Source organism: Nothoprocta perdicaria, unplaced genomic scaffold (genome assembly GCF_003342845.1).
Source record: "Nothoprocta perdicaria isolate Ctin4 unplaced genomic scaffold, notPer1 scaffold_30, whole genome shotgun sequence".
Classification (NCBI taxonomy): Eukaryota; Metazoa; Chordata; class Aves; order Tinamiformes; family Tinamidae; genus Nothoprocta; species Nothoprocta perdicaria.
The window spans coordinates 4,979,589-4,997,521 of record NW_020455533.1 but is presented as its reverse complement, the minus strand read 5'-3'; the positions used below and the strand labels follow the sequence as shown (position 1 = coordinate 4,997,521).

General features: G+C 58.3%; 1 protein-coding gene across 1 annotated transcript; it reads right to left on the bottom strand.

Annotated features, from left to right (window-relative positions):
• Positions 1 to 911: 911 nt before the first annotated feature.
• Positions 912 to 13,835, bottom strand: ZNF469 (zinc finger protein 469). The gene is made up of 2 exons (XM_026042336.1): positions 6,983 to 13,835; positions 912 to 6,889 (listed from the first exon to the last, which is right to left on the bottom strand). The coding sequence occupies exons 1-2, from the start codon at positions 13,833 to 13,835 to the stop codon at positions 912 to 914; spliced, it is 12,831 nt and encodes a 4,276-aa protein (XP_025898121.1).
• Positions 13,836 to 17,933: the final 4,098 nt, after the last annotated feature.

Below are 17,933 nucleotides of genomic sequence, written 5' to 3'. Positions count from 1 at the left end.
CCTATATAGCCACTAACTCAATACAGTAAGATAGGTGAGAAGTTATACCGTTGAGGGCACTCGGACAGTACCGTTCTGGTGTGGTAACTTGGCACAGTTTTGTCATTGCGCAAAACAAAAACGAAACAAACCAACCAAAAAGACAAAATAATAATAATAATTAAAAAAAAAAAACTACAAAAAGAGTTTGTCACAAGTGTCAAGGTGCAGTTTGCTCGCGCTCTTGGCTTTCCTCCCTTTACATCAGTGGTCAAAGAACGGCAGCAACGTCGGGAACGCTCGAATAGCCCACGCAGCATCAAAGCTGGCTCGGTATTCGCTTGACAATGTAGAAACAAATTCCTAGGGATGGCTGTCAAAATATGGGCCACTCGCTTCTTAATTTAATTTTTTTTTTCAAATTGTATCATCTCTTAGGCTGGCTCCCAATTAAATGAATTGTACAGGATTATTTGTGCAAAATCTTCAAAAAAAAAAAAATTTGCTTTCTACAGTGTACTGCACCTTATGAATAAGACGTCTACGGAATGAAGTTCATCTCTTCAAGTACTTTGTACAAAGATAACACAGACACAGTCTCAAAAGGGTCTGAGATTTGCAAGTATCCTTATAACCTCAGCACTTCTGCAATAAAGCAATTGCTCTCGACGATTCAGCCTGCCCAAAGCGATTACAATTTCAGTTCATGAAAATCATCAGCAACATCAAAGTTCTAGCATTTGCATGATAAATCAGGTGAATTAAAGTAGATTAGTAGACACAAAGCAAACTATTTCACAGAGGCTGCAGTGCAAGTTCATTTAAGCTAGACAGAGAAATCGTGCTACACAAACGAATTTAATGCTTTGATAATTTCCCCCTTGCAAACCCCATGAAAGCAGCTGAGGATCACCGTAAGTCACTTCCATAAATTACTCCGAAGTATCTCTCCTTAAAGGAATTTTGAAGCTCGTTAATTTCTGCCCGAAGAGCTGGCTTAGCAGATGGTTCTGCGACTCGGCCGTGCGGAAGCTCGCGGGCTCGGCGGCCTTGGCGCCCCGCGTGCCGCGCGCCCCGTGCAAGGCGCCGCGCGCCGCCGGCCCCTTGGCCAGCACCTGCTGGAAGCTCTTGCCCAGGATGGCCTTCCCGCGCTTCACGTCGCCGTTGGCGGGACGCATCTCCGCCTTCTTGTGGTTGTAGGTGTCCAGGACCATCTTCTTCAGCTGGTTGCCCACCCCTGCCGTCCTGGGCTTGGGGATCAGCCTGTTGCAGTGCGTTTCCCTCCGGCCCGGGGACAGGGCAGAAGCTTCGGCGTTGGCCCAGTCGGCGTGTTTGAGCTCGCCGGTGCTCTCGCTCCTGCCCGGACCCGGCGCCCGCGCTTTCTTCTTCTTCCCGTCTCCCTCGACGTTCTCCCGGGAGCCGGAGCTGCCCCGGTGGCTCAGGGACTTGTGCTCTTTCCGCTTCTTTGGGTGCAGCTTGCCCGGCACGCTCAGGGCCGCCTTGTCCACGTGTCGCACGGCGTTGCTGGCCGCCTCGCCTTTGAGGTGGTGGCCGCTGGACTTGCCCGGGTGGGCGCCGTGTTCCTTGCTGCTGGCGTTAGCGCCGCTCTCCTTGGCCTCGGGCACAGCCTTTTCCTTGGGCACGCTGGATTTTGGGCTCTCCTCGGCGCTCCTGCCGGGGCTAACGACGTTGGGAGAGGTGTCGCTGCTGGCCTGGCTACCTCCAGCTTTCTTCTGCATGGTCAACTCTTTGGGAGCCTTGTTCAGCACAGGCGACGTCGCCTTGTCCTTCATGGTGGGGTGGGCAGCCTCAGAAGAAGTGCCCTTAGATGCTCCTTCCCAAGAAGGGCCATCGTTTGCACTGGGGTTGCTCCACAGCGTTTTGTTGGTCTCTTTGGCCTGAGGAACCTCTGCTCTTGGTGACGGGACCTTCTTGGCGAGCTGAAGAAACGGGGCCTCGCTCCCAGGGCTGGTGGTTGCATTGGGATTTTCCAGGATGCCCGTTACATATTCATCTTTGTTGCCTAAGTTCACTTTTTTATGGGCATTGGCATTGCCACCTTTCTCGGTCAGACGTGGAGGAGACCGTTTTTCATCCGCTACCTGGTTACAGGCTAACCCAGCCAGGTCAATATTAAACTCAGGTGAGTCCAAGAAAGGAAGGGGTTTCCCATCAAAAGCTCCTTTCTCCAGTTCCTCGATGGACAAGGGGGTGACACGGCCGAGCTCGGAACTGCCTGCGGTGGCCGGTGGCAAAGACGGGGAGAGGCAGGGCGGCGGAGGCAGGGCGTCAAACTGAGATGTCTCCATCTCGGCAAGGAGGTCAGAGAAATCACCCACCAGGTCTTCTGTTTTCAGAGGGGTTTGGGGTAGAGGTGCTCCTGGCTCCCTAGCTGCTAGAGGGAAAGACTCACTAGGAGCCTGCAGCCTGGGACTTGCAGCCTCTGCCATGTGCAGGTCACCCGCATGGTCCAGGTGAGGCACAGGAGAGCTACGTGGCAGTGAGCTGCTCTGATGAACAACCTTTCTTTTCTTGCTCGGTGGCTCCACGAGGGAGCCTTCCTCTTTAACCTTCTCCCTGCCCTCTCTGGAGGCAACGCCAGGCCTCATGACCCCTCTGAATTTGAAGGTCTTGTTGCTTCCTGCGAGGTGCTTCTCCATGTGCCGGTCATACTGCTCTTTCTTGGAGAACGTGTAGTTGCACATGCTGCATATGAAGGACTTCTTGATAACGTGCATGACGTCGGCGCAGAGCTCGCATGCATACAGGGTGGTGTGCTTGATCTCTTGCTCCTCCACGATCCCGTGCTCCTGGCTGAGGTGGTTTCGAAGCTCTTTGGTCTCCTGGTAGAACATCGGACACTTGTGGCACAGGTAAATCTTCTGTAAACTGTGCACTACTAAGTGCCGCTGGAGCTTGAAGGGTTTGGGAAACTGCTTCCCACAGTGATGACAGTCTCTGGAAGGATCCTTGCAGTCTGGGTGCATGGGGACGCTTTTGGGGGAGCTTTCGCTTTTTGCCATGTGCTCAGGAGATGGACTGGCACACGCTTTGGAAGAGCTGGGTGGAGACGGCTTGACCTTGACGTTGCTTTCCAAGGGGTCTTTCATCGGCAGGGCCTCCTGCTCAAGGGGCAGCTCCTTGGGGCTCCTGTTCTCTCTGCTACCTGAGTGCCTGTTGTCGGAGTCAGCGTGCCTGGAGGACTTGCTGGCTCTCCGATACATGATGGTGTTGAGGAAGTGGGTGACAGCGGCGTTGTCCTCACCAAAGCAGGCAGGCAGGCCCATCACGGACTTCTGCGCTTGCCCTTTCCGGGCAAACTGGGTGGCGTGTTCCCGGAGGTGCTCGTTGTACATCCAGACGTCGGAAATCTCCTTCAGGCACATCCCGCAAGCCCACAGGCCCGCCTTGTTCTTGGCATGCTTCTCTTTCAGGTGGTCCCTCAGCTGCTCCCGAGAGCTGAACTTGCGCTGGACACACATGTAGCAGGTCGGAGGAGGGGAAGGGTTATGGCTGAGCTTGTGGAAGTCCAGTTCCCCCAAGGTGAGGAACCACTGGAAGCACACTTTGCATTTATACTGCTTGTCTTTGGTCTTGATGTTCACCTCACTGCGGTTTTTCCCCAGCTTCCCATCTTCCAGCCTGTGTCTGCTGTGTTTGCTGTGCTGACCCGGCTTCTGCTTGAAACTCATGGCATCTTCGTCAGCACGGCCAGGAAGATCTTCACAAGGGCCGAAGAAACACACATCTCTCATTTTGAGCTTTGCATTCAGCATCTCAATGTCGATTGTATGGAACTCGGGGGAGTCCGAATCTTCCTCGCTCGCCTTGTCATTGAAGGGCTCCTCTGCCAGGTCGGGAGGTTCTGAGCTCGTTTCTCCTAGCGAGTGTTCGTTCTCAAGGTCCACGGGAGCCTCAAACATTTCCTCCGCGGAGAGGCTTTCTCCCTCCTTCTCCAGACAGCCCCAAAGGTTCAAGCTGGGGACGCTTTCCACTTGGCTGTCTTGGCACAAGAAGTTTAGCACGTTGTTATCTTCCAGGTCAATGACCTCCTTCTCTTGGTTGATCTTCTCACAGTCCGACCTCAGCGCAGTATTTTTAGCTCCGCTGGGAGCAGCTTCTCCGCTGTTCGCCTTGCTGCTGTGACACATGTTTAGCATTAAGGCATCGTCAATAGAAATGGTTTCGTACTCACAAGGGTCCTCCCTGGTGACACAGAAAGAGCTGGTTTCACTGAGGTCAGAAGCTAAGCGGATGGTGAAGAGGTCAACGGCGCCCGCCGGGCGGATGTTTGCCTCGGTGACAGGCTTGGGTTTCTTGGTGCGCTTCCCATACACACGTGTGCACTTCCTCCGGACGAACTGCTCGTCCCGTGGGAACAGCTGGGAGAAGGTGGAGTCATCATCCAACAGGCTCTGGAGGCCGGCGACAGCCGCGCTGTCCACGCAGTGCTCTTGGCCCTGCTGCACGTCTCCCTTCACCCAGCGCTTGGTGTCTCCATGGGGAGGGCTGGCACCACGGCTGTCCTGCATTGTGCTTTGCGCGGGAGCCTTCTGGGTGGTTTCCAGACCCTGCTTTTCTTCAGCAGAACCTGTGGGACTTTGCGGGACACTGCTCTGATTCCCAGCACGGCTCTTTCCCGCACAACTGTCTTTTGTCTCCGTATCCATGTCACCTGTGCCCTCACCACGGAGAGGCCATTCCTTGCCTACCTTACCCATTCCCTTCTCCACTTGCTTCGCAACCCATTCCTTGCAAGCCTCTGCGTTTTCCACTCCACTTGAATCTCCCACCTCTGCAGGACAAGCGACCGTGCCCTTTGCTGACTCCTTCCCCACCATCTCCTTTGAGGACTCCATCCTACTGCCCGGGTCCTCTACTGCACAAGGGCACTGTCTCGCTCTCTGAGAGTGCTGCAATGAGGTGGGCTGATTTCGTTCCTCTGTTGAGCTGCAGCTGCCTGGCTCCTGCAAACCCTCGATCGCGGTGGCCAGGCTGGAGCTGACACTGCTGAGGTCCGCAGGGGAGGGACCCGAATTCACATGACTCTCCAGCTCAGAGGAACCACCAGGCTCGTTCCTGTCGGGAAACGCCTTTGCTTTCTTTCGTCCCACCTTCCTGTTCAGCTTTCTGTCAGGATTGCTGTTGACTCCTGCAGCATCTTTGCTTTGGTTCCTTCTGCCCTTTTCCCCCTTCCTGGCTTGCTTTCCAGGGTGCTCAGCCTCCTCCTCACCTGCTCCCCTCGTCTCCGAGCTCTGATCCTTCGCCTCCATCCCTCTGTTCAGAATGCCTGTGCGAAGGAGCTCCTGGGACATCTCCAGGGATATAACGCTGAGGTCACTGAGCACCCTGCTGACTACTGCTTGCATCTGAGCGCTGGGTTCTTTCTCCAGGCCTGGGCCTATTTTCTTGGGGCTGTACTCAACAGCAGCATCTGGCATTTGAGAGCTGCAGATTTTCTCTTTGACACAAGTTTTTAGGGTCCTTCTAGGGACCTTTTTGGCCACGTTTGATGCTTTGTCTACCAGAACTAAATCTGACTCGGGAGGTTTGCTTGCCTGTGATATGCTGCTATTCTTTATCTGATGCTTGACAGCTTTGTGCCTGGTCAGGCCAGGCTTGGACCGGAAAGAGGCTGAGCAAATATCACAGGTGACCTGGAGCCCACTGGGCTTCTTTTCCTTCAGAAGTTCATTTTGGGAGGCGTTTGGAAGACCAGTGAACACGCTGTCCTTTCCTTGACACATGTTACTCAGCACGCAAGTCCCAGCATCTCCACCATGCTCAGCCCCATGGTTTGGGGTTTTCTCACCTTTCACATTCTTTCCTCCATTCTCCATAGTTCTGGAAGGATCACCAGATCTCCCCTCTGCTGCGTCTGAACAGTGGTGGGAATGGAGTTTAGCGGGACTGAGCTCTGCAATCCTTTGAGGACTGCTGCTGAGAGCGGGTGGTATCTGCTGAGCAACCGAACCACTGGGCAGAGCCTCTGCTTCGTTCTGAGGGCTACTTTCACCTGGAGAGCAGTTCTCAAGCTCTTTCTGATGCAAGTTCACCTCTCCCTCTCTAATCAGCAGGAGATCCGTCATGGGCAGCGCTGGGTAACCTTGGGTTTCTGGAGGACAGGGCTGGGAATTAGCAATTGTATCTGCAACGGTTTGTGCCTGGCTTTCTTTAAAGTGAGGCCCTGATACAGCGCATGGGCTACCTGGTACCTCCTTCCCAACATCGCGTGGGTTGAAAGGCGGCAAGCAGGCAAGCGAGCAGTCCTTCACACGCGGTTTCTGGGGAGCTTCGATCTCCAAAGCAGAGCCCATCAGATCACCAGCACGCAGAGCAGCACGGGGTCTTGCCTGTCCTTCTCTTCCAGGGGCTCCGTAGCTACTCAGGTGGTGGTGGCTGCTCCCCACGGCCTCCAGCGGCGCGGGAACGCTGGCTCCACAGGGATGCAGGGCGAGGGCAAAGGCGGGAGCTCCTCTCCACTTGGCTTGCTCCGCTGGGCTCGCCGAGGGGTGGCACATTTGACTGCTGTCGGTGTCAGGAGGGCGGCTCTTGGTGATGAAGGCACTCGAAGAAGCCTCCGCACCGAGCAAGGAGGCACTATATTTATTGTCCCCAGCCGGGCGCGCACTGAAGCTGGGCATCTCTCCTCCTTCAGCACCATCGCTTTGCAAGTGTTGAGACTGAGGCAAGTTTGTTGGCGAGGGCGGGCCGGCCAGCGACTCACTCGCGCAGTGACAGCCCCCGAGAGACGTTCTCTTGCCGTTCCCTTCTTCGGGAACCTTAGCGTTTACTGGGCAGGCTTTCGTGTCCTGCAGCAAACGATGATCCTGGTGGAGATCACCTGAGGGATCCAGCGGGCTGGCAGGGCTCCCAGATGCACCGCACAGGGGCTGTGCCCCATGCCCTGCTTGATGATTCCCAGATCTGATCCGTTTGGTTTTTACGGAGCCTAACACCTGTGCATCCTGCTTAGATGCCTCACGCCAGGATCTGCATTCGCCCTCACTTTTTTCCAGCCTCTCTGCTGCCGCGCTGCCCAACGCCTCTTTCTCAAGTGAACTGTGGCTTAAAAGGGATGCCTCATGTTTTTTAAATGCCAAGGTCGCTTCGTTTTTATCTTGCTCCCGCTCTCCTACAAGCTGATCGGCTTTCTTTCCCTGCCCTGGCAATGGGGTCACCGCCGCGTTGCGAAGCGGTGAGAGGTCACTATGCTCTTGGGAAACACCATCTGCACGGATATTAATGTCACCCTGCTCCGCGCGTTCACTTGCCATGTGCTGCGGCTCCGTGACGTTATTTTGCAGCTCCAGGTTCACAAATGTGGATTGTTTTGCACGGTAGGAGTCCATTTCACCGAACGGTCCCGGCTCACCCGAGAAGACTGCAGGCTCTTTCGAAGGGGTCCCTATGCCCTCCGCCTCGCCTCCAACGGGGACATCCCCCTCCTCACGCGCAGGGCAGCACGTCCCATTGTCACCTTGTGCATTGTCATCGCTCCGCTCGGGCTGCACCCTGGCCCCGGGAGGCGCCTGGTTGGGAGCAAGAAGCCCAGGGAAGCACGGCAGCAACAGCTCCTCCTCGTTGTTCTTCACGGTCCGGGCCACGAAGAGCTGCAGCTGCTGCAGCGGGTTTGCAGCAGCCTCCGGGGAGGCCACCCTCTTCTGAGAGCCACCGTCCCTCTCCTTGGGCAGACTCAGCATGTCGAGCAAGAGCACTTTTTGCTTGCTGGCTTTGTCCCCGGCCGCAGGGGCTGGGTAGGTTGCAGCGCTCTTGTCCTCCGTTTCTTCCAGCGATACCTGCCCACCGCTATCCCCACCAAAGGACCCCGCGCTTTTCCCCATCCGGGGGGACTCGGACTCGCTTAAAGGTCTTTCTTCTGTGTCTGGGACTTCTTTGATGCAAGAAGAAAAGGCGAGATCTAAGGCTGGGGCCGGCGCCTGCTCAAAGGCAAACTCAGGCTTAAGGTTTGGAAGGTGGGTATCAAACTTCTCCAGCTCTGCGGAATCATCGAAGTTTTTAGCTGTTTTTCCAGCCACGGGGAAGTTCTCAGCACCAGGTTTACACGGCAGGGACGGTAGAATATCTTCTTTGTTTGGTTCAGCTGCCTCTAGAGTCTTAGGGAACAAGGGCTCAGTGACAACCCGAGGGGTTTTAGTCATATGCTCTGTATAGATCGGAGCCTCTATTTTGTCCGTCTGCGAGGCAGGCAGACCCTGCGAGGAGGACTCTCGTTCCCTCTTTCTGGAATCACTTTCTTTGGCCGTTTCGGCTCCCTGGAATTGATCCCTGGCATCTTTGGAGCAGAAAGGGTCCACGGAGAGGGAGTCCTCAGAGCCTGGCGTGCACATCCCTGCTTCCAGCGAGCCGAACTCCACGGGGCAGGACCAGGCCTCCCTGGGTCTCTCATAGGTGCCGTGCTCATTGCTAACACCTGGTTTCTCACTCCCCAGCCTTTCTCCAGCACAGGTTTTCGTGGCTAGAAGGCTTGGACTCCCGAGGTCACCTGCCAAAAACAGCCCTTTCTCATGACCAGGCTCTTGATCCACAGGCAGGGCTGGAAACTGCTCGGGCGCCCGTTCTCGGAGCTGTGCAGCAACGTGTTGCTCCGGTTTCTGGAGAGCAGCAGGCGCCTCGTTATTCATTTTGCCCGTCTGCAGCTGGCTTTCCAGTTCCGTAACCAACCGCTTGATCTCCAGCTCGTCATCTGATATATTGTTCATGAAAGTCACGTTATAATCCGTTATCCTGTCGGACAGCGGCAGAGACAGTTGGTTGGGAGGGCCAGCTCCTTCGTCAGGGAATTTCTTGGCCAAGGGCTTCTCCGTTGAGAGGTTGTGGAACTGAGTCACGTCTTCTGGCAGCATCGGGGCCACCTCCTCCATGAGGGTCCAGTCTTTCTCCTGCATAAACGGCGCATACGGCTGCCCAAACGGCAGCGACTTGCTGGGTGCGTTGCCCGGGCAGGCAAATGTGGTCACGTAAGTGTCCTTGCTTGCGGAAACGCCTTCGTACAACGGCGGATCAAACTCGGTGACGGGGAGTTCTCCAAATATCGAAGAGGAATCAAAGCTGAGAGGGGAGGAGACCTTGGCCTGGGGATTTTCTGCTGCGTAGGGGGAGATATCGGCGTGCTTCTGCTCGAAGGAGCCGCTACTAATGTCATCCCGGCATAGGTACATGTCCCCGGTGTGTGAGGAACCCAAGGCTGGGGGCTTTGAGAAGAGGTTGGGCTCGTAGTGACCGGGCAGGTCTTTGTGATCAAAAAACGTGCTGTCACTGTTCACGTAGGTGTCGGGCACTTTGCCTGCAAGCATCATCCCAACAGCATCCCCCCCATACGGGGCCACAGGAGCCGGGTAGTCCTTCCGACCGTCACAGAGCCCTCGTTCCTTCAAGTATTTGACGTCGGCTTCGGGGTAGGCAGCACTCACGTTGCCAGGACTGGCTTCACCACTGACGTGGGATGGAGCAATTAGCTCCTCTGCAGGGTACTTCAGAGCATCGCCAGTGTAGGGGGCAAACGGATGCCTGTGGTTGACCACTGCCAACTCAGGGGACTCCTGAGCCTCCAGAATAGGTTTCCCTGTCTCACCTGCATGGCTCGCTGCTCCTTTGGGCTCTTCTGCATGGTCCTTACAGGAGGGTCTAGATGGACTCCTGCCAAATGTGCCTGTGCTGGGGAGCTGCTTCTCCTGGGCCTGTGGTAGGTGCTCGTCCTTCACATAGCTTGTCAGAGGAACATCTGCCTTGGCGCTTGGATGCGTCCTGGAGCCTGCTAGCAAAAATTTGGCCGAGCCAAATCGCTTGGTTCCTCTTGAAAACTCCTCTTGGCTTTTATGGCTCTCCCTGGGGCTCCTGTCCTCGTGAAGGGTCCTCGGTGTGAGCTCTGAACCATCCGAGCGCCTTCTCGCCTGCACGCTGCCCTTCTCGCCGTCTGAATCAGCCCGTTGAGCACAGCGAGGGCTGGGGCCGGGTTCACTGGACGCGCTAATGCTGTGGGTGCTGCCAGGAGACGACTGGCTGCTCCGTCTTCGGGCTCTGGTCGCACAATCGTCTTTCTTGGCGGCCTCCTCACTAGGAACCCTCCTGTGCTCCTGGATCTCTCTTCTCCGACTCTCTCTTTTTCGGCTGTAGCTTTGGGCTGGATCTTTCTCTTTGGCTCTTTCACTTCTTCCCGGCCGTTTCTTGCTAAAGCTGTATTTGGACCTCCCAATAAATCCCGCTCCCCGCCGTTTCCTCCCGTGGAGTTTGGTGCACTCTGTCCCATCGTCGTCCGAGTCTGAAATGTAGTCGTACTCCTGGAATTTCCCCTCTTTGGCGGCTGGCATCAGTCTCTCGGTGACCAAGGAGAACTGCACGTGCTTGTTGCTCTTCACGTGCAGCTTGTGGAACTTGTTCTTCTGCTGCACGATCTTGTGAATGAGCTCCTTGCTCCACGTCCCGCTTCGTGCCTTCCGCTTCTTCATGTCCTTCATGGAGAACCGCGGCGGCTTGGAGCTCTTGGTGGCAACGCTTGGCCCGACCTCGCTCTTTGCGTGAGTGTCTTGGTTGACCTTCCTGGGCTGCCTTTGGTTTGGGCTTGGAGCGCAGCCGCCGCTGTTCTTCCTCCCCAGCCTCAGCCTGGCTGCCTTGTCGGGTCGCTCTTCCCCGGCTGCTTCCCGATCCGGAGATTTGCTCCGAGGTGGCTCCGGCACGCGGGGCTTCTCCTGCCGCTCGGCCTCGCGGCCTCCCAACCTCCGGGCCGCTCTCCCCTTGTGGACGTGCTGCTTCCCTGCTCTCCTCCGAGCCTGCTCCCCTCCAGGACGGCTGTCTTCGTAATGACAGCTGCCCCTCGGCTGGCTTGCTGCCTTCTCCTTGGGCCCCGGGTGCTTCGATTTGCTCTCGGAGGCTTCTTTTGCCTTGTGAGACAGCCCATTACCAGCAGCCTTCACGGCCGTGAGCTCCTCATCGGCGAACACGTCGATAAAGCTGCTGTCAATCTCCGGGTTATCTGACTGGTACTCCAGGCCGTTCAGGGCTTCCGTGATGAGGCTGTCCAGCTTGGCGTCATCGATTTCCAAGTCGGAGGCAGTAAGCGGCAAGGGGGCCGCGGTCAGGCCGTTGAAGAGGTTGCCCTTCAGAGCGTCGTCCTTGCCCTCGCTCTTGCTTTCCCCCTCCAGCAGGAAATCATCGCTTTTGTTGAGCGCCATCAGATGCGCCGGGGGCTCGGGCGAAAGCGCCAGGTTGCCCCCGGCCTGCGAGTGCTTGGCGGGCTCCGGAGGGAGCGTTTTCCTGCACTCGCCTGCACGCGGCATGTCCTTGGGCTCGCCCGGGAGCACGGCGTGCGAGCCGCAGAACTGCCGGTGCTCCAGGAAGGAGGAGAGGTTGCTGTAGTTCTGGTCACACTGCTTGCACGTCAGCAGCACGTCCAGCTGGTCCAGGCTGGCGCTGCTGAGCGAGGTGGCCAGCAGGTGATGGGAGGAATAAGGCGGCGGAGGCGGCTCCCCGTCGAGACCATCGAGGCATCCTTTGGGCACCTCCATGCCGGGCTTGGGAAATGGGCTCTCTGGGGCGCATTTGAGGAGAGGGTCGTCCTTCAGGGCGTCGGGAGGGAAGTGGAAGGACTTGACAGAGTCTGAGGGGTGGTAATGAAGCGAGCCCGAACTCAGTACCTCGGCGGGGTGGAAGGCTTTGTTGCTCTCCTTGGGATGAGCGGGATGGTGGAAGAAGGGAGAAGGGGTAAGTGCTCCAGACATCTGGCTGTCTTCAAAGCTGGGGTTGAGCGGGCTGCTTGACATGGGGGACAGAGAGGAGCAGGTGCTGCTGCACGTGGGGTTGGGGACGGGGGAAGGCAGCGGGGACTCGCACGGTGAGGCGGCCACCAAGGCTGATGGCGGCAAGGCCAGCGCCGAACTGGAGGAGTTCCTGGAGGCCGGAGGAGGCCCCGCTTGGCCCATGCTGTAGAAGAGGGCTTTGCTCCTCGCGTCACAGGCGGCAGACGCCGGCTCCTTTCCGCTCTCGAACGAGAAAGTGCCGGTGGAACCGCAGCCCTGCCGCCCGGGGTCCCCCCGCGGAGCCCCAAGGCCCTCTCCGGCCAAGAGCTTTTTGCTGTGGTACCCGGGGGAGCTGCTCAGCGGCTGGGCCTTCACGCCCCCCTGCCACTCCGACGTGCCGAGGGAGAAAGGGGGCTTCTGGCCGCTGAGTTGTCTCGCCAGCTCTATCCTGTTCGGAGCGGGCGCTGCAGGAGCGAGGTGCATCTGCTGCCAAGGCACCCTGGCGCTTTTCTGCCGGTGCTGCCTCTGCTCGGGGCCAGGCGGGCGCTCGAATGAGAACTGGTTTCCAACGGGGTTTGGATAAGGTGCTGAGTTGGGGTCCGCGGGAGAGAACGCCTTCGTGGTGCCGTCCCAGGCCTGCCCGAGCCGGGCGTGGGTGGCCGGTGGGGTGGCAAGGCTCGTGTCGAAAGGCACGGACCCGGCGCCCGCGCTGCCCGCCGGGGAGCCGCAATAGACTTTGTTCTGAAAGTGCACTTGGGAGAGAGGGCTCGGTGGCATATTCCTTCTAAGAGGGCTACTCTGCACCAGTAGCCGTGGGCTGGGGACACTGTCTTTAGACGAGGCTTGCCTCTTACCGACTGGCTTTGGCACGCTGGGCGAGTGTAAACTAGACGGAAAAACAGCTTGGTTCTCTTGGAAAGTGCTTGGGTTGGGGTCGATAGCACCAGACGACGGGAGAGCACCATTGAGATCAGCGGGGCGCTCGCTCCGGCCCTTGTAGGCGCCGTGGTGGCCCACGGGCGCCGGGGACAGGAAGGGCAGCCCGTAGAGCCGGGCCTCGGCGGGCGCGCTCTCGTAGGCGCCGCTCAGCGCCTCGTCCTGCCAGTCGCGCGCGGCGAAGCCGAAGGCGGCGGGCGCCGGCGGCGCCTCCCCGTACTCCTGGCCGGCGGCGTCTCCGCGGAACGGCTCCTTGGCCGCCTCGTGCAGCAGCTGGAAGGGGAACGAGAAGGGCAGGGAGCCCAAGGCGCCGCCTTTGCCGCCCTCGCCCAAGGAGCTCGGCTTCGGCGCCCCGTAGTTAGCACCTGGAAAGCTCTTCTCCGGCGAAGGCCAAGAGTTCGTCCCGTTTGCCTGAAACTCTAGGTAATGTAGCTGCCCATGGGGGCCGGGGCTCTTGAGGGGGAGGCCCGCGGGCGGCTGCCCCTTGGCGGCGAGGCGCGCGCCGGCGGCCGCCTCTGAGGTATAGTTGGTGGAGGTAAGGCTGGCGGCGGCCTCCGCGAAGCGCCGGCCCAAGCCGAGCTCGTCGTGCTGCAGCTCGGCCTCCCTCTCGGGCGCGCCGGGCACGTGGAAGCGGTAGCTGCCGCCGAGGGCCCCGGTGCGGGCAGCCGGCGGCTCCTTGGGCGGCGCGACCTTCTGCTGCGGGTAGGCGATGCCGATGGTGGGGTTGGGGCGGGCGCCGGCGAGGCTCAGCCGGTAGAGCTGCTGCTGCTGCTGGCCGCGCTCGCCCTTGGCCGCGCGCCGGCTCTTCTCCCGCGCCCGGCTCTTGCCCGGCGGCGACCGGGGGCCGCCGTCGAGGCCGCTCCAGGCGCCGTCGCCGGCGAACTTGGGCTTGCTCTGGAGGGACTTGAAGTCGATCTTGCCGGCTTGCTGCGGCCGGATCACGGCCTCCCGCTGGCCGTGCGGCTCCTTGTCCTTGGCGCCGGGGAAGGGGCCGGTGCCGTCGGCGGCGCCGCGCGGGCACGGCTCCGGGGCGTCGGGCACGGCGCTGCCGAAGGCCCTGCCGTCCTTCTCGGCGCAGCGCTCGAAGCCAAAGTCTTTCCCTTGCTCCTTGGCGCCGGCCTCAGTATCGCTGATGGCATAAACATGCTGGGTCTCTCCAGTCATGATCCCGAGGGATGGGGCTCCCTAGAAAGCGCGGGGCTCCCCGAGCATGGTCCTCACCACGGGCATGGTCCTCGGGGGCAGGCGCCAGGACGCGGCCGCGTTACAGGGGCCGCCGCATCCCGCTGCCATCCCGGGCGCTGGGCAGGGCCGGACGGACGGCGGCACCGGGAATTCGCCTCATCTTCCCGCCGGGACCTGCAGCCGGAGAGACCAGAGAGGTTTTTCTGGGAGAAACTGGAGAGGTTGGGAGCTGGGGCGGCCGGAGCAGGAGTGCTCCGGCTTTCGGCGCTCCAAAAGCCACGCGGAGCATTTTGCCCTAGGCAGAATTTGCTGATGGAAGCGCTTTTTTTCCCCGGGAAGCTATTTCTGGGGACTTCTCAGCAACATAAGCAGAAAAAAAAAATGATGACAGAAGAGCTCCACCTACGGATTACTGGGAATGACTGTCGGGACGGGCTCCGAGTGCGTCCCGGGAGGGAGGATCACGCTGCCCTTCTCCCTGCTCTCTCTCCAAGGTCCAGGTCTGCTGTGGGATTTGGGAAGATTTTGGAGCATGCACAAGGCAGGGGCAGCTTGGGGCCACCAGCTGCACTTGGAACTGGAGAACCAAGCTCTGGATTGGAGATGGAGGGCAGGGATCCGGAAGGGATCTCCTCTTGCCACACCACCAGGCCAGAAGGCCCAGAGAGGCTGCCAGCGATGCTGGGAGCCCCCACATGCATTTTATTTTATTTTATTTTATTTTATTTTATTTTATTTTATTTTATTTTATTTTATTTTATTTTATTTTATTTTATTTTATTTTATTTTATTTTNTTTTATTTTATTTTATTTTATTTTATTTTATTTTATTTTATTTTATTTTATTTTATTTTATTTTATTTTATTTTATTTTATTTTATTTTATTTTACTTTACTTTACTTTACTTTACTTTACTTTACTTTACTTTACTTTACTTTACTTTACGACATTTTCCTTTTAAAAGTCTCCTGGAAACAAAGCAGGTTTCTTTCTCCCACCTCCCTAAAAATGCCTCTCTGGTGCCTGCAAGCCCCACACAGCAGCAAGGGAACAAGAAATCCTTGCCAATAGCAAGAGACAAGCGGCAAAGAGCAGGGGACGCCACCAGGCTGCAAATAAATTGTGAAAATTAGCTCATTTGTGTGGCATTGACTGTCACAACTAATCTGTCCTGGTTTCCCTTTACGCCAGTGCCTGCTCCACACTGCCCCGACCAGCCGTTTAGAAAGGCCTGGAGAGAAAATGAGGAATTCTGCAAGGAGACGAGGGGAGCTGCAGCTCTAACGGAGCTGGTGTAAGGATTTGGGAGCTCTGCACCTCAGCGGCATCCCTGCACCCTCGGCAGGAGCGAGGCAGCGTTGCACGTGCCGCGGCATTCCCAGCGCCCGGGACACGCACGCAGCGCTCAGACCCGCTGCAGCAGCAACAGAACCCATTGCAACGTGTCTATAGGCAGATCTATACGTGCAGACGCAGAGGGGCTCCCAGGCAGCGCTCAGCGGGATGCCCGGCGGCAGCCGGCGCGTGCAGCGAGCCGGGGCCGCGCTCGCTTTGCTGCCTCCCAACCAGGGAGCCGACGGTCTCCAATTCCGCCGCGGTTTCACACCCCACTGGGTGAAACGAATCCGGAGCCGATAGGGCCCGACCCTATCGCCCTTGCCCCCGGCGCGCCGGCCAAAGCCAACACGCGGCCCGTTGGCACGCACGGAGCGGGCGCCGGGACAATGCGCCACTTATGCCGCCCCGCGCCGCCGCTGCAAAGCCTGTTTACTGCTGTTTAAACTTGCAAAGGCTCCCGGCCAAGATAAAATAACCAAGGCCAGCACTAGCTACATTATCACAGTTGTGCTCTTTCAGCCACATAAAGGGGCCGTTTTTGAGGGGAAGGCTCATTTGTGTATCCTAAAAGCTGCAGCATTTGCATGGCGAGGGCCGCCTGAGCTGCTGCATTATTGCCTGGTGCCAGGAGAAATAAACCCTGGGCTTCCTGCGCTGGCAGCGGCTTTTGGAGGCGCTCGGGATCCGAGGAGCGAAGCCACGGCGGCTGCGGAGAGGCGGTGACAGCGCCGGCTCTGCGGCCGCGCTCAGACAGCTTCCTAATTCATTTTATTTCTTTTAAATAGGCCCCAGGCTGCATCTGCTCTGCTTCCTGATGCAGCTCCAACACTGCTTCCCCCTCAGGGGATGGGGAAAGCAGAAGAAAATGGAAATAGGGACCATTTGGGTTTTTTTTTTTCCCTTTTTTCCTCTCCACCTGCTTTTTTGCTCTTCCCTCACCTGGTGCCAGATGAGAAGGGATGGGGCCAACGTAAGGGTATGTTTAAAAAAAAATCATATTTATGAAGCGGTGGCGCTGCTGGGCCAAACAGCTGTGCAAAATGCAAATAAAAAAAGAATAAAAGAAATAGGCCGCCAGCTGCGGGAGCAGAGCAGGAGGAGGGCTGGGAGGCCGGCACGCTCCGAGCGCGGCTCCCGTCGCCTTCCCGCCCGGCCGGGCTGCGCAGGGCGCTGCTGAAATCCCGGGCATCTGCACGCAGGAGGCGGCGGGCGGCCTTGCCGGGGGATTTGGGAGCTCCAACTCGTGGACCTTGGGCAAGGCTCTTAATCGCGGTGACTCAGCTCTCCATCTGCCCGGCGGCCCCGAGAAGGCTCGCTCCGGCCCATCCGCAATGCGTAGTGTCTGTTTAGGTTCTCCTGGCAGGGACTGTTCCTGCGGGAAGAGCCCGGGATCCCGCGCCGTGAGCCGGCCCGTACCTTGGCACCCCTGCGCCGCTCAGCTACTGCCGCCGCTCGCTTCCACCTCCCGTGAAACTGGGATTTCTTGGCTGCAAAGGAAAGGGAGAAGCATGTCAGGAATCTGCGCTTGGCTCGGCAGCCGCCACCGCGGCTCGTAGAGGCTCTGGGTGAAGAAAAAAGGAGGTCTGGCCCCAAAAAGCATCGCTACAGCTCCCCGAGCCTGTAAGCACCGCTTCCTGAGAGCCAAAGTCCTCCCGAAGCCAATGGGAATTTCCCATCCCCTCTGGGAGCGCGAGGAGGCGACGGGCTCAGTGGAGATGCTCGGTGCTTCCCAAGAGTTAACATCCCAAATGGACGAACCCAGGACCATCTCTTAATCCCTGTCCGGCACGAATGCATTGCCAGGTTGGAAATGCTGTCATGGAGCACACGGGCACCCGCAATCCCTTTGGGATGGCTTGCCCTGGCTGCAGGGGCAGGATCCACGGGCAGAGGTTGCTTCCAGCAGGTTTTTCCAGCCAGTGGAGAAGTCGGAAGGTGATGCAAAAAGTTCATTTTTGCTCATCATGGCCCAGAATTGATGTTCCATATCTCGGCAGCTTGGAAGTTCCAAGCTGGGGGGATCCAGCTTTTGCTTGGGATCCAGAGTTTTGCCAACAGCTCTAATCCTGCTCGGGCTGCTCATGTGAAACGAGCTCACACCGAGAGGCGACCTGAGCCCCCGCGGCGCAAGGAGCGCGGTTTGCAGGGAGCACCGGGCACCGCGTCCCGGGAAGCCCCGCGCTGCCTGGATGGAGAAGATGTGGAAACAGCTCAGTCCCGCGGCAGGACACTCGCTGCAGGGCCACACTGCCTGGACAGATCAAGGCGGCCTGGCAAAGCCGATCCCGTCATTCCCGGGAGCTGCCGGGGCGACTCGGAGCCCATGCGCTTTGCAGCCACCGGGTGCCAATCCACCCGGACCGCTCCGCTCGCATCCCCGGCCTCAGCCAGCACCAGCGGGGCCTTTTCCAAAGGAAATAACGCGGCTGAGGATAAACAGCGTGCGATATGTGCACGTTTCAGGCATGGAAAGCAAAGGACCGCGCTCCTCCTCCGGCGGGAGGAAGGTCGTGGGCGCACGGCCCCGAGCACATGGTGCTTGTGACTCTCCCCAACGTGGGCACCTCGGGGGCCACGCTCGCCCTTCCCAAGTCCCCAGGGTCCAGTTTCCTTCAGAACCAGGCGAGGGTGACAGGCGAGTCCCTGCCCTGCTCCCGCTCCGGCTCCGCACGGCTTTTAATCTCCCCCGGGAATCAGCGGAGGGGCTGGGAGCGACAGCACCAGCTTTGTAGGGCTGC

Excerpts from the sequence above, each read along its gene's own strand:
- ZNF469 (XM_026042336.1), bottom strand. The coding sequence starts at position 13,835 with ATGACTGGAGAGACCCAGCATGTTTATGCCATCAGCGATACTGAGGCC. Across the intron at positions 6,890-6,982 it reads GAGGCTGGAAAAAAGTGAGG|CAGGGCATGGGGCACAGCCC; the intron begins GCGAATGCAGAT and ends GGAATCATCAAG.